General features: G+C 32.7%; 1 protein-coding gene across 1 annotated transcript in view; it reads left to right on the plus strand.

Moving 5' to 3' along the window:
- The first annotated feature begins 206 nt into the window (after positions 1-206).
- The window catches only part of LOC126741918 (exportin-1), a 43893-nt gene continuing 21234 nt past the window's right edge, over positions 207-22865 (plus strand). The window contains exons 1-6 of the mRNA XM_050448395.1: positions 207-331; positions 636-1929; positions 7408-7690; positions 11130-11602; positions 13402-13578; positions 13634-13924. Of these exons, the coding sequence (XP_050304352.1) occupies positions 694-1929; positions 7408-7690; positions 11130-11602; positions 13402-13578; positions 13634-13924 (2460 nt within the window). The 5' untranslated portion in view covers positions 207-331; positions 636-693. The remainder of the gene's footprint in view (positions 332-635; positions 1930-7407; positions 7691-11129; positions 11603-13401; positions 13579-13633; positions 13925-22865) is intronic.

Consider the following 22865-nt stretch of genomic DNA (forward strand, 5'->3'; position numbering starts at 1 on the left):
ACTAATGACCGTTTGAAATATATTTCGATCTTTAGAATAAAATACTACGTTGTATATAAGTCTTTTGATATTTATTTAATAACAATTATAAAACCTTAAGGAAAATATGAATATAATGAAGCACATCTCAATAAAAAGGCCATTAAACGAAGTTAAAATTCAAATGTAACTTTCTATCGTCGCGCCCTCTACAGCATGCCGCGGAGGTCGAATTGACAGCGAGCAAATGTCGAATATGTCGAATGTGAACGTCGTTTTTGCGCTTTTTATCTGAGGCACTGTAAAATTTGTGTTCTTTCGGTGTTTTAACAGGAAAAACAAAGATTTAACAGTAAGTAAACAATCCCCAAGCATTTTCCGCAATTTCTCCCATAAATTTTCCACTTTTATCCCCGCGACCACCATGCCGAAAAGTTGTTTATGAAACTTCTTTTAGAAACTTTCAACTAATGGTAACACCATGGTGGGGGTATGTTGTTTCATGCTTAAAACTTCCTCTTGCTGCTCCTAAACCTGCCTTACATGTGCTTCTGTACATTAATCGTCGTTTAATTAATTTTTTGGTTAGTTTGGCGGTTTGTTTTTGTAACCCCCAATTTGGTTGTGCCTCATCTAAACATGTTTGTTTGTTTCAGCTGTGGAACTCGGGGTATGTTTGATTATTTGGTGTGTAAGGTGAGAGAATAAGTAAGAATGACGACACTACCATTAGGGCAGCAAGCTGCAGCTGCATTGCTGGACTTTAACCAAAAATTGGACATCAATCTCCTGGACAATGTGGTTGTTTCCATGTACACTGGTAATGGTGAAACCCAAAGGATAGCACAAGAGGTTTTAACAACACTAAAGGAACACCCCGATGCATGGACCAGAGTGGATACCATTTTAGAGTTCTCAAGTAATCAACAAACAAAATATTTTGCCCTGCAGATATTGGAGCAAGTGATTAAAACCCGCTGGAAAATTTTGCCTAAAAACCAGTGTGAGGGCATTAAGAAATATATTGTTTCCCTTATTATTAAAACTAGTTCAGATCCCGAATCACTGGAGGCTAATAAGACTTACCTGAACAAATTAAATATGATTTTAGTGCAGGTCTTGAAAAGAGAATGGCCTAAGAACTGGGAAAGCTTTATACCAGACATAGTGGGTGCCAGTAAGACTAATGAAAGTCTTTGCCAGAATAATATGATTATTCTAAAGTTGCTCAGTGAAGAACTCTTTGATTTCTCTGCAGGTCAAATCACACAAACCAAGGCCAAGCACCTTAAAGACACTATGTGTGCAGAATTCTCAGCAATATTTCACTTGTGCCAGTTCGTACTGGAAAACTCACAAAACCCACCATTAGTTAATGCCACATTAGAGACTTTGTTAAGGTTTCTCAACTGGATTCCCCTGGGTTACATCTTTGAGACTAAGTTAATAAGCACATTGACATTTAAGTTTTTACCTGTGCCAATGTTCCGGAATGTCACCCTAAAATGCTTAACAGAAATTGCTGGAGTCACTGTCAGCAATTACGATGAACAATTCTTAAATCTATTCAATCAAACTATGACCCAACTGGAACTTATGTTGCCTTTAACAACAGATATTAAAACTGCTTATGCTTGTGGCCAGGATCAAGAACAAAATTTCATACAAAACTTAGCTCTGTTCTTGTGCACTTTCTTGAAAGAACATGGAAATATTGCTGAAAGTAATGACGGCCATGGAATGCTGAGGAATGCCTTGAGGTATCTCGTCTTGATATCTGAAGTTGAGGAGGTGGAAATCTTTAAAATCTGCTTGGAATATTGGAATTCTTTGTCCTCGGAGCTTTACAGGGATGCTGAACTACAGTTGCGAAATGTTTATCCTGCACCTTCCGTGTTCTTTCCTGTGGTGTCTGGATCCCAAAGTACTAGGAGAACATTATATCATGAGGTAAGACTTACAAGTATTTGATATTTATGTATTTCTGATATTTAAGTTTGTCTGGCCCAACAATGTACAGGGTTTTTCACTTAAAAGTCCACACACCAATAACTCTAAAACAAAAATAAATATTTAATTTTTCTTAAAAGTGGTCAATGTATGGTGTCAAGTAGATGTTTTTCAAAGTGTAACAAATTTGATGTGGAGAGTTTTAAGTGAACAACCCTGTATTTTGGTTTTTTCGCTTAGTTCATCTGTTGACTTTTCAAAGTTTCTAAAATCATCCTCAGGACATTACATATGTTAAGCAGTATAGAAGAATAGTATAAGTCAACATGTTGATCTGATCTGAGGATGATCTTACAGAGGTAGAAATGACGCTGAAGTATATTTTTTGTGGAGTATACTTGGATCAAACAGTAAAAAATTTAACAGAAGGTTAAAAGTTCCATAGTTCTGGTGAGAGTTATATAATAAATACACTAATAATAATAAATAAACTGCATTAAATATTCTAAAAGTCCTTCTCAATGATGATTTCAAACTATTTAGTTATATTTCAAGCCCTGAAGACTCATGTTCTTCAGCTAGATTCAAATGCTGTTGCCGTATGGTCTGAGATGAATAGAATGATCCTAAATAAAATTAAGTGTCTAACAATTACTTGCACACATAAAATTAATTGTTTATATTAAAATCAAAAATGTTGTATATAACTATTCTATGATTGTTAGAAAGATGAATGTAGAGATCTTGGGGTAGAACTGCAGTCAAAATTAAAGTATATTTAATTATCAATTAATGTTAGATACATTTTACAAGGTTCAGCTTAGATCTATGTTTCAATAATAACAAATTTAAATCTAGGGAAAGTACAATTTTTTTATGTAAATGTATTTGGTCACATAAAATTTTTTAAATCAAGCCGATGCATGAATTTTAAAAGTGGCCAGGCAGTCAGGACTCTTAATACATATAATGATACAAAGTCTCGTATGCAACACACACATCATATTTACCTTCTGTTGATTAAAGAATTTAAGCCAAGATAAGACATTGTCAATTCACCAGTAAAATTTATTCCTGATTTTCGAATTATTCAAATTCAAATTTAAATATGCTTTATTGTTTGAACAAAATATTGTTATAAACAAAGCTTCACCTAATTCTAAAGAGACAGAGTTACAAGGTTAAAATTTTATTTAAAAATACAAGTTACAATGACGAATCAAAGTTAAACAGTTAAAATTTACATTTCTTTTTTCTTTTTTTTTCCTTTTTCTCCCCTTTTGCCTTCCTTTTTTTGTTCTTCCTTTTTTTTCCTTTCTTGAATCAATAAAATCAACTATATCTAACTTTTCTTAACTAAGTACAGTTCAACATTTAGGGATTAAAAAAAAAAAAAAAAAAAAAAAAAAAAAAAAACATTTAAAACAAACAGGTTAGGAAAAGAGCTAGGTCTCCCTTAATTAATTGAAATCTGATTGTCGTTGAAATATTCAGCCACAGAGTAATAAGCTCGACCACTCAGAAATCTCCACAAGAGAAACTTAAATTTGATGAGAGACTTTGCCCCTCTAATGTCCTCTGGTAGGTGGTTAAAGATTTTTATACCTTCATAAAAAATTGATCTCTTTACCAAGGCAGATGTTGGAATGGGAAGCCGCAAATTATTCCGCTGGCGGGTGACATATCGTGGATTCTGTAGGACAAACCTGTATTGATGGGAGAAAATAAAGCATTAACAAAGAAAAATTGTTCTAAACAAAGCTACCTTAAGTTACTACCACTAAACTTAACCACTACACCCCATACACACTCGAGTTCTAAAACAAACATCAGAAAACAATACATAAGAACAGCAGAAAAAAAATACATAAAAAGTAAATTAAATTCCATAATAATTATCCCCTCAAGTGTAAGACAGCAAATAATTCTAACCACACAAACAATTCAAATAAAATTCAAATACTGTAAACTTACACTTAGGGAAAATTAGAATGTGTCGACGTAGTATTCATCCAGTGAATAGTAACATTTTTCGGTCAAAAGTATTTTCAATTTATGTTTAAAAGTGTCAATACATGTTGCCTCCCTGATTCCACCTGGTAAACGATTGAAAATTTTGATTCCCTTGTAGAAAATAGATTTTTTAGTTAATGTGGAGGAGGGGATTGGAAGATTTAGATCGTGCACTTGACACGTTAAGTATCTTGGATTTGGGGTTATAAATTTAAAGCGATTTGCAAAAAGTAAGCAGGCCACTTCCTGAATGTTGAGGGAGAAGACAGTGTGTATGCCCAGCCTAACAAATAATGGATGACAGGAATCTCTTGGTTTAGCACCACAGATGTAACGTACAGCACGCTTCTGTAAAACAAGCAGCAGTAGAAGGTAGGCAGCTGCATTACCCCAGAAGCAAATGGCATACCTAAGGTGGGATTCAATTAATGAAAAATATACAGATCTTCCAAACTCCATGCCAAGCTCCAGGGTAGCCACTCTGACTGCAAAACAACCTGCAGACACCTTTTTGCAAGTACCGAGGATATGCTCTTCAAATCTGAGTTCTCTGTCAATGAATATACCCAAAATTTTGTATTATCAAACTGCTGAACTACTGAATTAGAAAAAGGCACGTGGTCTAGAGCACACTTAAAACACAATAATTTGGTTTTATGAGGATTTAGTGACAGCAAGTTTGATTCAAACCAGAGATTTACTGCCTGAAGATCAGTTGCTAATGTAGTTCGCAGAGTATCTGTGTCTGTGCTGTGCCAGAGAAGTGTGGTATCATCGGCAAATAGAGTAAATTTCCCTCGTACATTAAGATTGGTAAGATCATTTATGTATAGGAGAAAAAGTATAGGTCCCAAAACTGAACCCTGAGGAACTCCCAAGGTGATAGGATGGTAATCAGAGTACTTAGATCCTACAAGCAAGCATCCTACCTGTTGCCGATCTTGCAGATAGGAAGCAAACCAAGAAGATGAAACTCCCCGAAATCCATAATGATGAAGCTTCCGCAGCAGAATCCTATGGCAACACAATCGAAAGCCTTCGATAAATCACAAAAAACTGCCGCCGAAGCTCCACCATCATTTATCTGGGAGTAAAGCTCATGAAAAAAATTAAACATGGCATCATTGGTACTGGTATTTTCACGGAAGCCAAATTGAAGTCTGGTGAGGATGTTTTTGGACTTTTTTGATTACCTTTGATAGAGTAGACAAGAGAGAGATGGGACGAAAGTTGGAAGGATTATCAAGAGCTCCACCCTTGTGAATTGGGATAACTTTAGCTGATTTTAGGCAAGATGGAAATATCCTCTTGCTCCAAGAAAGGTTAATTGCGTCAACCAGTGCCTTTAGCGCCGTTTCTGGAAGGTTGAGAAAAATCTTAGCTGAAAGGTTGTCTTCTCTAGTTGAATTTTGAATTTTTTTCAGTATACAGAATATTCTTGAGTTCGTTTAGGTTTGTAGGTATAAAGAAGAAGGAATTTGGAACATGAATGGCTGGCATAAAGGAAAGAGGATCCACTGAAGGGTTCAAATTTTGCTGAAGTTGTAAAGCAATATTAGATTAAAATCATTGGGAGAGACTTCAGGGCATTGTCTTGACTGCTTACCACAACTGTGACATATATCATTAATAATTTTCCAACTCTCCTTATATTTGTTAGATGAACCACTTAAACGGTTGGAGTAATAAGTTTGCTTAGAGATTCTTATCAGACGACGATACCAGGCTCGGTAAGAATTGCAATAGTTATGAAAAACTGGAGAGTCAGTGAACTTTCTTATTGTGTGAAGAGATCTCAGATTTCTTGAAGATACTTTCAAACCCCTCGTGAACCAAGATTTTATAGGTTTGGATTTCGGTTTGATTTTAATCATTGCAAAGGAAGCATCAAAGAGCTTAACAATTTTTGTGTGAAAGGAAGATAAATCGAAAATAGAATTCCAGGACTGAAGAGCTGAAAGTTGACCAAACTTATTAAAGTTATTAATACCAAAAATTCGACCATATCGCTGTGCAGATACACTACATTCCTTTTGTATATTTGCTGTTTTACATAGTATAAACTCATGGTCTGATAAAGCAGAATTTGCGACTGTACACTCCATGGAACCATATGAAAAATTAGAACAAATATAGACAATAGTGGAGCTTGTTGGCTGTGTTATACTAGTAGAATCTTTTACATGCATATGTATATTAAATGCCCCCATTAGATGATCGAGGCGCAGAATAAAGACAGAATTTTTATCATTAAAGTTGATATTAAAGTCTCCTGTAAGAACTACATAAGCCGCCGATAGAATTTCAAACAAAAGTGCCTCTAATTTTAAAAAGAATTGTTGTGCAAGATTTTGAAAGTCTCTATAAGAGCCACTCTAAATCTGTTTTCCTTCAAAGTTAATAGCTGCAACCTCTGCAATCTCTCTGGGTATGAGAAGTCTTTTTTAATTCAGGAGAGATTTTTGATACTCTTTGAATATTTCCTCTCTAATATTTCTATAGTTGGCTTTTTTGCAATATGATTTTCCCATTTCAAATATGTTGTAATGGTCACTCTGCTCAAAAACAGGTATTCACACTCTTTATATTTTATTGCTTGTTTGGGTTGTTTGGTGAGATTCTAGTAAGAAGTACACTGTGCATTTGGACTCATTAAATTTCTTTCCCCATATCTCTGACTATACTTTTACCATCTGAAATTCTATTATTAGCTGCTCTGCATGAGTAAGAGGATTTGCCTATAGTTTATTATCATCAGCAAAAAACATTAATAAGATACAGGACAAACAGTAATAGTCCCAACACTAACTACTGGATAACCTTACTTTTTATAAGATGTTCCTCTGATATGATTTCATTCACTTTTACTTGGTAGTGTCTGCTTGTTAGCATATCAGCAAATATGTTCAGTAGGTTTCGTCTACAAAGTGTTTGAATTTTAATAATAAGTTGTGGGACCTTGTCAAATGCCTTCTCCTAGTCCCAGTATATTGGTTGACCACTATCTTAAGTTTTAGTCCAATCATTTAGACATTCTATTAAGTTTGTTGCAGTGGGACGTTTACATATAAATCTATGCTGCGATGGTATTCAATTATTCTCTAGAAAGAAGGTCGTTAATTCTTGGATATCTTTTCCATGCCTTTTACAACATGAGACTGATTGGATGCTAATCTTCTTTTGTCTGTTTCCCTTTTTCAATAGCAGTGTTATTGTACAAAGCTTCCATTCATCTGTAATCTTTTCTAGCTCTATTGATGTTTTTTTTCTGGTCCTATTCAATTAAAGTGAACCAAAAAGACAATTTTTAAAAAGATTTTGAAATCAAAGCTATTAGGTGATTATGTACCATTTAAAACACCATTAATTGCACTATCTAAAAATACAAGTCATACAAAAATTATCTTATTTTTATCTAGGAATTATCTTCGACTTACATCTTCAAGTTATTATTTCCATTCATAGGTCCTAAACAAAGTTCGATACATAATGATCTCGAGAATGGCCAAGCCGGAGGAAGTTTTAGTGGTGGAAAACGATAACGGAGAAGTCGTGCGTGAATTCATGAAAGACACCGATTCGATCAATTTGTATAAAAATATGCGGGAAACTTTGGTCTATCTAACTCACTTGGACTATGCCAATACAGAAAGGATCATGACCACGAAGCTACAAAATCAAGTCGACGGCACCGAGTGGTCTTGGAAGAACTTGAATACTCTTTGCTGGGCTATTGGAAGCATTTCAGGTAAGTTGTATGAAGAATACAATTTTTAAAATTTGTCAGCATCATAGTTATTGTTGTTATTTTATTTTCTTAGCATAAAGTACATATACAAAAATACAGTTTATTAACTGATGAAAACTGAAGAAAGTTAAAATCCTTAAGGAGACTATACTCTATTTATAAATGATAGTCATAAATCAATTCAATTAAAATTCATAAAACATAATTAGACCAAAATTAATAAAATCATAAATACTAATATTACAGTACATACATTCTAACAAACATTTTTGACAGTTAGATAAAGTTAAAATGGATAAAAACAAGGATAGGCCTTACAACTAAGAGAAAGAGAGCAGTCATATAAAAAATCAAAATTATTATATTTAAGCAAAATATTTCTTATGATTATAAAATGACTTTTTGTTAAGAAACATTTCAAGTCTGCTTTTAAAATGGTTAAACAATGCATAGTGGCAAGACTTTTCACAGTGTCAATTTTTTCACAAGTGTTTTCACACTTTTTATGCCTTGGTAATACAAGGGCATTGGAATTTTTTGTAATTTCTGTGCAGCTCATTGCACTTAATAAATATAGCTGTATTATTGCATCCATATAGCAAGCACTTATATTTACAATATATTTATATATGAATATGTTATTGTCAGTATTTTATGCTCCTTAAAGACTTCATGAGAGCACTCAGAAAATTTTTTGTAGAAATGTTATTAGCAGTATTTTCTTCATAGGATAAGTTGGTTAGTTGAGTACCAATCTTTGATGCAGTAGCATAACACATTAATTTTCTGAATTGACAAACTTTAGGATGATACCTGGTACTCCTAAAACATGATTGAATAGTAGATAAGTGATGGTGCAGGAATGGATCCTTGTAGAGCACCTATGTTTTAAAGGTCAGATTTATCCATTCGATTTACCAGCATCTTACTTTTGGTTAAAAAATATATTAGTTTTCATAGACAATATCCTGTAATTCCCAAATGATATAGTTTGGATTCATTAAATGTCTGATTCAGAGTGTTAATAATAGTTAAATATAGTGATGATTTTTATTGATGTTAAGTCAATTCCAATAGGTGACTTACTTTTTAAGATTCTTTATTACTCCTAGTACTTTTCCTCTATTAATTGCCTCTAGGAATATGGATTGAGGTTAGAGTAGAGAGCAAATTATTAGAAAAATGACCTCTGATTTGGTTTTGACCTACTGTTGAAAACTAGCATCAAAATGTATCTGCCAGTGTCTGTTGGTCAGATACTTCCTTTCCATCAATGGAGAGACCAATTGGTTTTAAAAAAAATTTTGCCGATTTCATCATTAACTGTACTCCAAACCTGTTTCGCTGGGTTTTTGGATTTGACATGAGTTTTTGGCATTATAATTTATCTTTGCTAACTTTACTTTGTTGTATTTTTTTTGCATAATTTTATTTATCACCTGAGAAGTTCAGCACCTTTTGTTTGCGTTGCTAGTTGATATGCACCAATAAGCATCTTTGCAATCCAATCCAACTAATAAGCAAGCTTGCTGACATGGTATGACCTAGTATGTATTAATCTAGAACATACATTTAATAGAATAATAGATGGAAATTTAAAGAAGTAGAAAGCCATAGCTTTTTTCTTTCATAGCTTTAAAGACTCATTTTTCCATCTCTCATGTAAATTTTTAATTACACTGTCCAATAATATGGGGCTTGCACTAAACTGAGATTTTAAAGATTCAGCAGCATTAACTATTTTGTCTGCTTTATTGTTTCCTGCTATGTCCCTTTACCCAAATAAACTTAATATTACAGGAAGGCTAATTTGATAGTAATCACATAGTGGTATTTATATAATGGGAATTGCTTCTTTTCGGTAACTAAATCTCTTTATCTTTCGCAATACCAAAAGAGAATCTGTCAATACAAGTAGGCATTTGTATCTACTGGATGTTGCTCATTCTAGTTAATATTACCTTTTTGTGACATTGTATTTCCCTTCTCCGTTACATTTTCAATATGTTCCATCCACAATAATTTTCTATCAAGAATAACTCTTAAGTATGTCTAGCTATTTAATACTGAAACTGCGTTGATAATGATTTTGATAAATTTCCCTATCCCAAATATGTAAATCCATAGCATAAAAGAGTAAAAACCAGTGGACTTAAAACTGAGCCTTGCGGAATGCCAATACTTGTTATCCTTGAGCCAATTTTCTCATGATTTGTTTGAGTTTTGACATAAATATATCAATGAGAAAATAGATTATGATGATTGTAGTAATAGTTGGCAATTTCAATAAATCTAGTTTTAGCTACAAAACACTGAATACTACATGATCATATGCGCTATGAAAATTTATAAAAAGTGCGGATTTAGTTCCATTTTTTGTCAAGCCCAACTGTATGTAAGGAAAGTCTAAATCTAAATTTTATTAAACGGTCAAATATTGTTAGAATACAAGAGGATAAGCTTATCGGGCTTTATGAGTTGCTTAGGTTAGGGTCTTTTCTGGGTTTGTGAATTAACACTACTAAAACGTTAAATAAAAATTTCTTGGCTCAAAACCAAAAATCATAGGATCCACATTATCTAGACCTGGTGCTGCATGATCATGATTTTTAATAGCTCTATGAAACTCATTTAGGATGAATTAATTTTATTTAGAAATAATTTATTAACAGACCGAATTGGAATAGCCATAGAAAAAGTTAAATTTTATAAGCAATTTCTATCCAAGTCCTCATTTGGAAATTTATTTTTTATTATTATTTTTGAATCTCTTAATCTTTGTCCATATCTTGAAATAGGTGTATCTTTATTAAGTTTTAAGCAATAATTCCTCCAATGATTTTGCTCTTTATTTAAAAAAAATCTCTTTGTTTTTGCCATAATGGCCTTACATGCTAAACAATTAGACAAATTTTCCAAGTTTTTGAAATTTGTAAATATTTGCTTATACAAACATTGTTTAATCATTTCATTGCACTTATTATCCCACCAGGGAGGTTTATCGCTTCTAGTGGAAACAAAAAGTTTATTTTCTTTTATTGACAAGGATGCCGCAGTATCCAAAAATAAAAAAAAGATATATTCTATTTATATTGCTAAACGTAGGTGCCTCCAAGCACATATTTATATTTGCTGTTATTAAGGTCAAATCAATGCAAGATTTGAGTTTACCTGGGGCTACCAACCTTATACTACCAGAATTTAATATAATTAAGTTACTCATATGAATTGCCTCCCAATATTATTGATTTAGTATCACTAATATGCGAACAAGTCGTTCCAACAATCTGTATCGCCTCTCATGGGTATATTTTCTAAGTGAAATTTGAAAGTCAGCCCACTATAAAAAGAAGGGATGATTATTATTTCTGGAAAGTTAGTTTGGAAATAAAAAGTATAGTTTTCTTAGACCCCATTGACATATAAAATGTATTTCTAGGAGCAATGCATGAAGAAGACGAAAAACGCTTCCTGGTAACAGTAATCAAAGATCTCCTCCTCCTCTGTGAGCACAAAAGAGGCAAAGACAACAAAGCGATCATCGCCTCGAATATAATGTACGTCGTGGGACAATACCCGCGATTCCTACGGGCACATTGGAAATTCCTAAAAACCGTCGTGAACAAACTGTTCGAATTTATGCACGAAACGCACGACGGTGTACAGGACATGGCCTGCGACACTTTTATAAAGATCGCTATGAAATGCAGACGGCATTTCGTCACCACCCAGATTGGGGAGGCGTGTCCTTTTATCGAGGATATTCTCGGTTCGATTTCTACGATTATTTGTGATCTACAGCAGCAGCAGGTGCATACATTTTACGAGGCGGTTGGTTATATGATTTCTGTGCAAGTTGACCATCCTACCCAGGAGGCGTTGATCGAGAAATATATGCTACTACCCAATCAGGTATGTATTAAAATATAATTATTGTAAATTTGTGACTGAAAAATTGTGAGTTTGACGTGGTGTTTTGTGGGTAAATTTGTCAAGTACTAAGGAAAACTATGGATGGTTTGAATCATATTCAATTTGTCTTCAAGGCTCTACAATAGGGAGAAAGCGTAAATCTTTTTTGTCACTTATAAAGTGTTTAAGAAATTAAAAGGGGCTAATAAATTTGTAACATATGATTAAAAAATACATAAATTTTTATAACATATTACAAAATTAAAATCTGGTTTAAGACCCTTGAACATGTTTTAAACTGTATATAAGATCGTATATTCAAAATATTGCAAGATTTTTGTCTATGCTGATGCTTTTCATTTGACCCTAATAACTTCATTGAAGTTGCTTGCTAATAATGAACTTTCATAAATTTGACATTTATCATTAGAACATCATTTGAATTTAAACTCCACTAAATCTAACGTGATGTTGTCTGCAAGATTAAGGTTCTATCTGTAAGAGTAAGGTTGCTTTTTTGATAAATAATATAAATATTTATATTAGTCATATTCCGCTTCAGTATGTGGACGTGGCTCGCAATTTGGGTCTTATATTGGATTCACAATTAAAATTTATCAAAACGTCACATTGCTGAGGTAGAAAACATGTTATAGTTTAAAGATGTTATAGCTAAAAAAGGTATTGTTTGAGTTTTAGTTCTATCAAGATTCATTTATTGTGGATATATATTTTGCTTACCTTAGTTTCCTTGAAAGAAATAAACTTGAAGTCATGCAACACAAAGTTTCGGTCTCGAAAGAGCATCATCAGATCTTAAAAAGGTTAAAACACAACCGACTGGATCAATTGGCACTGTGTGTGTATAATTTTTGTAAATTTTATTCCAGGCTTTTCAAGTCATTTTTTGATTTCCAAAGATTTAAACAAATTTTTTATGAGTTTTTGGTAATTGAACTGGTTTTTCCAGTTTATTCCAGGCATTTGACGTAGTTTATGACTTTCAAAGATTTGAAACAATTTTTCACGTTTTTCAGGTATCGGGAGTCATTTTTAAACATTCCGGACATTTTGTTGTGCCTTCCTGAAATATAAAATAATTTTTCTTGTTTTCCAGGCTTCTGGAGGCATTTTCTGCGACTCCCAGGCATTTCAAATAGTCCTTTATGATTTTTAAAGGTTTGAAACAATTTTTCACGTTTTTTAGGTCTCTGAAGTAATGTTTAGACATTCCGGACATTGACACAATTTTTTTCTGGACTCATTTTTTACGACTCCCAGGCATTTCGCATAATAAATAAAAATACTCCCAAAACCTTTTTATAGTACAGTAAATCTGTCGAAGAAATGTGCCGTTTTGACGAAAAAAATAACCCAAAGCTTTTTTTTGCGACAAACATTAAGGACTTCAAGAAAACTAACTTTAAAAATGTGGGGTCGAAGTGTACTGACTTTTTGAAAAAACTCGAAGTTTTTTGGATTTCATTTATCTCGAGAATGGTAGATTTTCGGAAAAATTGGTCAAAAAACATCGACCAGTTTAAAGGGGTTTTTTTATAGATCCATTTACTCACCCAGCATATATTATATCATATCTAAAACATATCTAAAAAAATCACTAGGGATGTTTTTTATCTTCCATTTTAGCATTCCAACTAATTTTTCTAATACTTTTAATAATTCCAAGTAACTTTCGAAATATTCATCTAAAATTCACTTTAACAAGCAGATACAGTTAAGATTGATATAATAATAACTTTAAAAAATGTGACCAGACTGAGGAAAAAATAAATTTCCAGGTTTGGGACGACATAATCAGCCAGGCCAGTAAAAACGTGGACATCCTAAAAGAAATCGAAATCGTCAAGCAGCTCGCTAGTATACTTAAGACGAACGTAAGGGCCTGTAAAGCTCTTAATCACGCTTACGTACTGCAACTAGGCAGGATCTACTTGGACATGTTAAATGTTTACAAGGTATTTGCTCATTTATGCAACGAAAAAAAAAACACTTAAAATATTCTTTTCTAAGGTTATGTCGGAAAACATCACGGCAGCCATAACACTGAACGGGGAAGGCGTAACGAAACAGCCCCTGATCAAAGCGATGCGGGTGGTAAAGAAGGAGACTTTAAAACTCATTTCCGATTGGATCTCGCGGTCGCACGACAAAAAAATGGTCCTGGAGAATTTCATTCCGCCATTTTTGGACGCCATTTTGTTGGATTATCAGCGGTGTATCGTGCCTTCCGGCAGGGAACCCGAGGTTCTCAGCGCTATTGCCACTATTGTTAATAAGTTGGAGGGTCATATCACACTGGAGGTAAGGGAATACTGCAATTTTGATCAGATATCTTATCTTTAAACAATGTTTTTATTTGTCTTAAAATAATATATAGTGAAAGTCGCCAATAACGACGTAGCTTATAACGAAATGTCGCATATAACGACCAAACGCCCGTATCTTGGTTGGATTTCTATATTTTCAATAGTAAAACAGTCCGGCTATAGCGTCGTCGGTTATAGTGACGAAGTCGATTTTAGCGACTTTATTTCACTGAATTTGGATTTTTTAGACCGGTTACTGCGACAACCGACGAGCAACGACTCGCCGCTGTGAAATACAGGAGTTGTTTTCGGGGAATACTCTATTTCTGAACATCTGCATGATAGACGTAAACGTATTGTGCGTAGTTTATTCCAGTCCAGCGTGGATTAACAAGTCCTACAAAGGGTTGATGTTGCTTTTTATTGTTGTTTTACCTTCGTATGTGCTTTGATTGTGTTTTTGTGATTAAAAACATTGTACAATGGCTTCGGTGTCAAAGAAAAAAAAAGTTCTTTCAATTGAAGAAAAAGGTCTTATTATCACAAGACTTGAATCTGGTGAAAGTAATGCTACTGTAGCTACTGAATTTGATTTATCTCACTCAAGTGTATCCACAATTTTGAAGAACAAGGATAAAATTAAAGAAGCGTTCAACGAAAATTTATTAGGCAAGAAAAACTCAAGTTATCTCAACACCCAGATATCGATCAAGCCTTACTCAAGTGGTTCAAAATTCAGCGAAATCGTGGAGCTCCCATAAGCGGTCCAATATTACAGGCAAAAGCAAATGATTTTGGAAGAATTATGGGTAAAGTGGACTTTAAATGTTCTGAAAGTTGGATTAAGCGTTTTCGTCAAAGACATAAAATAGTGTTTGGGAAAATAAGTGGCGAAGCTGCCAGTGTGCCTTAAGGAGTACGTGAAAACTGGTTAACAACTGTCTGGCCTGAAATACGAAAAGGATATAAGGATGACGAAATATATAATGCCGACGAGACAGGACTTTTTTTATAAACTGAACCCAGATAAGACATTAAAATTCAAGGGTGAAACTTGTACCGGCGGAAAATTATCAAAGGAACGAATTACGGTCTTAGTTGCTACCAATATGACAGGATCGGATAAACCTAAACTTATTGTGATCGACAAGTCGAGAAATCCACGATGTTCCAAACATATCAAGACATTACCTGTCGTGTACAAGTCCAAGAAAAAGGTCTGGATGACTTTTGATTTATTTATCAGTATTCTTCGTGAATGGGATGCAAAGTTGGTGAAGACCAAGAAGAAAATTTTACTTTTAGTAGAGAGCTGTCCCGCTCATCCGAAAGTTGATAATTTAAAAAACATAAAACTCGAGTTTTTGCCAGCAAACACTACCTCTGTTCTGCAGCCAATCGACCAAGGGATTATTCGATCATTAAAAGTGCATTTTAAAAAGTTTCACTTAATGAAAATCATAGAAAATGCTGAACACGGCAAAGAGTGTTGTATTAACCTTTTAGATGCAGTATCAATGATCGCTAAAGCATGGGATAGAGTTTCATCAAAAACAATTGCCAACTGTTTTAGACATGGAGGCTTCATAGAAAGTGAGGATGTTAGAAATTATAGTTTTGATGAAGAAGATGACATTCCACTGGCTAAATTAATTAATGTTAATTTTGAAGAGGAAGATGAGGTTCCGCTGGCTGTAATAAAAAAGTCTGCTGCATTGTCAGATGATCAATGGACCGAGTTCTTACATGCAGAAAATAGTTTGGAAGTATGCGACAATCTAAGTGAAGAACAAATTGTAGACGACATCTTATCCTTCTCTCAGGACAAAGAGGAAAGCGAAGATGAGGGTTTAGAAGGAGAAGAATTTCAACCTCCATCTGCAGCTGAAGCTCTTCAAGCCACTAATACTATTAAAAAGTTTGTTTTGTATAACTATTCATCGGACGAAATATTGGTAAACCATGTTAATTAGTTAGAGAAAAAAAATGAATTCATCTATTATGATACTCGAACAAAGAAACAGAGTAAAATCACAGATTATTTCAAGTCTTAAAACTGGAGAAAGTGTAGGTACTACATACATACATATGTATCTGTTAAATGTTGTGAATTTGTAAATTAGTGGTTAATAAATTGTTTTAAACAAATTGGATAGCGAATTTTATTTCTTCTGGCTATCGTAAAGTCTATCTTTTATTAATTTGCTAGAAAAAAAAACAGGTCGTATATAACGAAGGTCGGATATAGCGACGTAATTTTCGTGGTCCCTTCACCGTCGCTATAAGCGACTTTCACTGTAGTTTTAATTTAAGTTTTGTTTTGTTTTGCATCTTTTTGCTTGATTTAGTTTGGAAACTTGAAAATTGTCGTGTGCTAATGTTCGCTGATGATGTGAACCTATTTAGGCTTATCACATCCCTTTATGATGGATGCTGGGCTCCCGCAAAAAGACCTTAATTTGTTTTTTGATTGGTGCCACTTGAATAGAATGTCCCTTAATATCAATGAATGTCATAAGATTACTTTTTCTAAGCAAAAAAACCCTATTGCTTTTCTTTATAAAATAAACAATGTAGCATAAAACCAACAAACAAACAACAAACTATACCAATATTTACATATAACAATGATTTTTATTTATTATCTTCTGGTGCTATAGATATTAAAACGATTATTCCTGTCAAAATCCGATAGTTTCGTTTAACATAGAATATTTTCCTAAATATATAGACAGAGACAATAGTCTCAGTTTTTTAAGTGTACGTATTTTCAAGAATACATAGTCAAAAAAAAAGTAAATATTCATCATTCATAACTCAATATTTTTACCAAGCTATTTGAAAAATTACTATATAAATATTTTTATTCTAGTTAGAGGTCAGACCATTCTGGAACAACTTTATCAACTCGATCTATTAAAAGTGATTTTACTAAGGCGTTTGATAAAGTAGGTTATTCCATAATGATAAATAAACTATCTAGAATCGGTAGTCTAGATTAAAACGGTTTAACTTAGAACAATTCTCAATGTGTTTATCATTGTAAAATTTGTCTTTATGTTCATGAATGATTCCTTACTAATAAAAGATTAGACAGTGCAGGCATTAATTTTTAAGATATTTCACTCCTAGCCCCAGGGATATACTGCCACTAAGACTCAACTAATTCAAAAATCACTTAAGATATAAATTAAGTTGCCTTACATTGAGAAAAAGATACTCTACAAATATTGCCGAGGGTGCAGGCAGTAATTTTCAATATATTTGACTTTTAGTCCGGTTGACTTATACAGGAACACACTTCCACTAAAACTCGAATATCTCACAAACCACTAGAGATTAAAGAACGAAATAAATTGACTCCAAGTTGTCTTTTAAAAGTCACATCAATCAGGTGACCGGTAGGGCAATGAAAATGCTGGGTTTTATCCAACGGTCTACAACTGATTTGTCTTTGTTTACTTTTAGATTACTTTATTGCTCTCTTGTTAGGCCCATCTTGAGCAGATTGAAAAGACTCAAAATAAATTTTTAAGGGTGGCTGCTTTTAAATGTTGTTACAGGAGACAGGAGTATTACTATCAGTGGGTCAGGGATAACCTGAACTTATTGACACTAGAGTGACGAAGAACATTACTCGACTTATGTTTTATGCATAAGGTTTTAAACTTCTGGTGCCTTCCAGAGTAAATAGACAATCAGAAATATTTTTTTCAGTCCCATTCCACCATACCAATTATGGTATTAATGAGCCAGTTACACGAATTTTAAGGGGCAGTTAAAAAATAATATTTCATAGGGTCTTTAATTAATTAATTCGTCTACACCTTTCATTGATTTATAGATAGTTTTGTATCTGTATATATATGTTTGTATGGGCATGCTATGTAACACTTTTGTAAATGGATTCCGTAAATAAATAAATAAATAAAAATATATATTTCTTTGCAAATGGTAGGATTCGTCGGAACTTATTATCGGTAGAAAATACTATTAGTTTAGTGCGACGTTTCGCCGGTTTAATTTCAGCTTCCTCAGGCACTGAAAACAAAATTTTTGTTAAAGTAAGTAAAAAAAACAAAATAATTAATTAATTAATTAGTTTGTTTTTTTAAGTATTTTTTTTGCTTTCAAACCTTCTCATCTATTAAAGAAGGAACTAATGATTGAACTAGCTTGGTTTTTTTTTGTGATTTCGATGTTTTCTTTTTTTTTAATTCTTTTAACTGCGTTGTCTTTTTTGCATTTATGTTTGAACAAAGATTGTTGATAAGGAAATGGATTTCTCCCTATTTTGTTATGTAAATCCATGTCTTTATTTCAGTGCCTGAGAAAGCTGGAATTAAACCGGCGAAACGTCGCACTAAACTAATAGTGTTAGTTCCGACGAAGCCTGGCATTTGCAAAGAAGATAATTTAAGGAGACGAAACTTACAATAATAATATATATTTTAGACAAATCTTGTTACTACAAAGAAACATTTTTTTTATTGAAAAATATGCAGTTTTTTCCTTTGAAATTTTGAAAGTTTCTTCCAGACATTTGAAGAAATCTTGATTTGCTTCCAGGTTTTTAAAGTTGTTTTTACTCCAGATTTTAAGATGAGTTTTTTCATTCCGTTTGAAGCATTTAAAGTTTTTTCTTATTTCTTCCAGGCATTTAAAAAAATCATTTTTTTCCTGCATTTTTTTTAAATCACAAAATACTCCAGTTCTAATTCACAGTATTGTACTATTTAAGGCTTACTATATGTGTTTAATTCTAATTTAAGGATCTATTCTCTCCCCTCAAAGTAACTTCTCAAATAAACAATAAATTTAACAAAAAAAAAACATTAATCTTAAAATAAAATTATATTAAATGATCAACTTGTTGTCCCTGTGCACCAACACACAGTTGTATTTTCTTACAAATATTAGGCACAACGCGATTTATCTCTCTACTTAATCTGTTAAGCTTCCTAATAATATTTAACGTCATCTCCTCAATATTTCGAAATATATTAATTTTCCGAAGGAATTATGTTATTCAAATACCATAGTCCATTTAAAAAAACTATAGTTTATTTCTTAATCCGTTGGAGCACACGAAAGGGTCGATAGCCATAAAACGGTCGTAAACCATTGGCGTCCCACTTTTCAAGTACATTAAGACCTGAATGTTTTCATTTGTTGGGTTTATTTAATAGTGCAAGAAATAGGCCAATTTTAGCCATAAATTCTTTGAATTACTTAAGTACCTAATGAACAAGTTCTTTTTAACCCTTATAAGTAGATATTGTCTAAGTAGGTAAATATGGAGGTATAAGTATTATAGGTAATAGGTGCAAACAGGTAGTTATATAAGTTTAGCCCTGTAGTGGGTAAAGGTGTTTTAGATTTTAAAGCAAGGACTATAGTACTAAATGTACATGATGCATTTGTGCATCAAATGCCTCTAAGTACTGTTAGAAATCTAGTTTCTACATATGCCAATATGACAGGCATAAGTAAAGCAACAATTTACAGACTTCTTGGTGACATAAAAAGTGAAAACCGTGTAAAGAAAACTGCCGGTAGTAAGCCGATACCAGTTGATGAGACAGCAAAGCATATCATCAGGAGGACAGTACATTCATTTTATTTTAAGAATGAAATCCCAACTATCGACAAAATTTTGACACTTATAAAGGAAGACGAAAATGTACCAGAAATGGGAAGAAAAAAATTATGGAAAATTTTACACGAATTAAATTTTTCTTGGCAAAAGCGAAATAGAAAATCTATTTTAATAGATAAAGAAGAAATAGGCTGTTGGAGAAGAAAGTATTTAAGGCAAATTAAGGAGTATCGAAAGGAAGGAAGAAACATTTATTATTTGGATGAAACCTGGCTTAACGAAGGACACACTGTGAGCAAGTGCTGGCAGGATAAAAATGTTGGAAGCTCTCGTCAGGCTTTTTTAGAAGGTTTATTGACTGGCTTCCTTCTGGTTAGGGCCACAGATTAATAATTACATATATTGGGAGCTATAAAGGATTTTTAAATGGCGGTCTGTTTGAATTCGAATCGAAGTCAACTAAGGATTACCACGAAGAAATGAACGCTGATGTTTTTGAAGATTATTTTTCCGAAATGATCAAGTCAATTCCCGAAAATGCAATTATTGTTATGGACAATGCCAGCTACCATTCAAGATTAATAGAAAAATTACCATCATCCTGCTGGCGAAAAGGGGAAATAAAAAACTGGCTTACCGAAAAAGAAATACCTTTTGGAGATGACGCGGTAAAAGCAGAGCTTCTGACAATAGTTACAGAAAATAAATCAAAATATAAAAGACTGTTGACGAAATGGCAAAACAACACAATATAACTGTACTTCGTTTGCCACCTTACCATTGTGAATTAAATCCTATAGAGTTAATTTGGGCTCAAGTAAAAGGATTTGTGGCTAGAAATAATAAAACCTTTAAATTGAAAGATGTGAGAGAACTTCTGAAAGCAAGTGGATAACGTTACCCAAGAAAACTGGAGCAATGCTGTGAATCATGCTATAAAAGAAGAAGAAAAGATGTGGACCCTGGATAATCTTCTAGAAGAAACTGTCGAACCCTTAGTTATAACAGTGAGAATGTCTGATTCGGATGAAAGCGATGAGAGTAATGAAATGTGTGATTTATAAATTGATTTTTTTTTGTATATTTCGTAAATATTTTTATTGTAATATATGTAAATATGGTTAATAAATTAAAAGATCCTTATATTTATGTACCTTTCTTATAAATGACAAGATATGTTTGGAGAGTTGCATTTTTTATTGGTTGGTATTAAAAAAATGAAATTTTACAACAATTTTTTAAACATTTAAAAAACAATCAAATTGCGGTAGTAATCAAATGTTTATATTTCATTTTATTTGCCATAGTTTTATAATGAGGCTTTTTCGCTTTTAAGAAATGTTTCTTGTTAATTTAATAAATATAGGTTATACCTACCAACCATACATTTTCTAAAAATCTTTATCTAATAGGTAATAGATAAAATCCAACATTATTTATAAATTTTTCATAACAGATAATTATTTAACTTAAAAATTAAAATCAATATCCATAGTCGGGACGACACTGGCAACCCGTTTCTCATAAAAATGAACTCGAAACCATTGTTCCGAATTTTACGACGATTGTATTTGAGACCATACAGGACTTGTCCACTTAAAATTGGTAAAAACAGCCTGGTTCATCATTTTGTTACATGTAGAAAAATGGAAGACTCACCCTATATTTATGCTACTTCTGCATAAATAATGAGGCACTGTGCTCTCACAAAAAAGGAAATAGAGTATAGTAATCTTCCTTACGAGTTTCTTATAAAATAAGGACCCAAAATTCGATTTTTATAAATACCTGTTTTGGCTCCAAATGTGTTTATTATTTCTGTTAAAAATTCCCCAGTTTGTAATTTTTTGCCACTTAAAAAAAACGCACGTCTTTTAGCATCACCAGATTGCAGTTTTTTAGCTAAATGAATTTTAAATGGCTTAAATCCACTTTTTTAAGTGGTCTGGAAACACTTGCATTAGAGGCTATAATAATATTTTGGAAACTTGTCCTGTAGATTTCTCTTACCTCATATTTATCTACAAAGTATTTTTTTTAAATTTTCTTGACCCATGGATTAAACAGCTTATTAAAAGAACCAAACCTACCAAGATTTTCATCCAAAGTTTTAAATAGCAAGTATGGTGCAGTTGCTCCGGACAAATCAACAAATACATTTCTAATGCCATTTCTATTGTATTTATAATCAATTTTTTATCATATCTCGCTTTTCTTCATTAGTAAAAACCTTAATTGATTAAATTATTAGTACAATACCTGTCACTTTGTACTACAGTACTAAAAAAACTTACAAATATTTAATATTAATGATATTTATGACAGTTTAAATATTATCTTGTCAGTTCATCTAGGCTGTAACAAACTGACAAGACAAATTTAGTTTTTTCCGAAAATTCGGGTTTTTAAAAATAATAAATGTTAGTTGTAGAACTCTGTCGACGTTCTAATTTCAACTTACTGTTTGTTGTTTTAATGTGTTTCTCTGAAACGAAAAAAAAAAGAGTCTGATGATGATAATGAGTAAACTCATCGAAATGCATAACTCTTGAAAAAAACATTGGCATTTCCATTTGTGAGATAAGTCTTCCCGCCCTTCCCAACCCGCTATAATAAATCCCAACTAGCAATTTTAGTTACGGCTACAACATTGTTTGACTATATTACTTTATTCAAGTAATACATCGGTAACTGGTACCAAAAAAATATCTTATAAGTTTAAATAACTGCCAAGTAAAAAATAGTAGTAAGAAATACGTAATATTAACTTAATACTTGACTATATAGTAATTATTACTTTGCGGTAAGTCTGATGGTAGCTGATACCGCTTAGCGACCTGACCTAATTACCTTTACAACGTCGTTACTATAAAGTAGAAAATATTGGTAGGTAGGACGATTAAATGGGAACTTTTAAGTAAGCGCGATTACAAAGTTAAATTTCAAGTTCTTGCGACTACATAGGAACATCAAAATATTACCACGCAGTAATACACTTTGAAGTAATATTATCAGTAACAAGACCGAAATAGTTACCCTTATTTCTTCTTTAAAGTAATATTTACCACCTTGGCTATTAAAGCAAATTACCTTTAAGTAATTATTTCTACTATGCAGTAAAATATACTTTATAGTACCATTTTTTTGAAATAATTTACTTATTCTTAAGTCATTTTTACTTTGAAGTAACAAAAGAAACTTCTTGGTAATTCTAACAACAATTCGCCATATTTTTTTTAATTATTTGTCTCCATTTTGTTCGTTTGAAAAGGTATTGCACGATTTTATGAATTTGCTAAAATCGGAATACTTTTACATTTTATGCAATTTTTATTAA

The sequence above is a fragment of the Anthonomus grandis genome, chromosome 11 (genome assembly GCF_022605725.1).
Source record: "Anthonomus grandis grandis chromosome 11, icAntGran1.3, whole genome shotgun sequence".
NCBI lineage: Eukaryota > Metazoa > Arthropoda > Insecta > Coleoptera > Curculionidae > Anthonomus > Anthonomus grandis.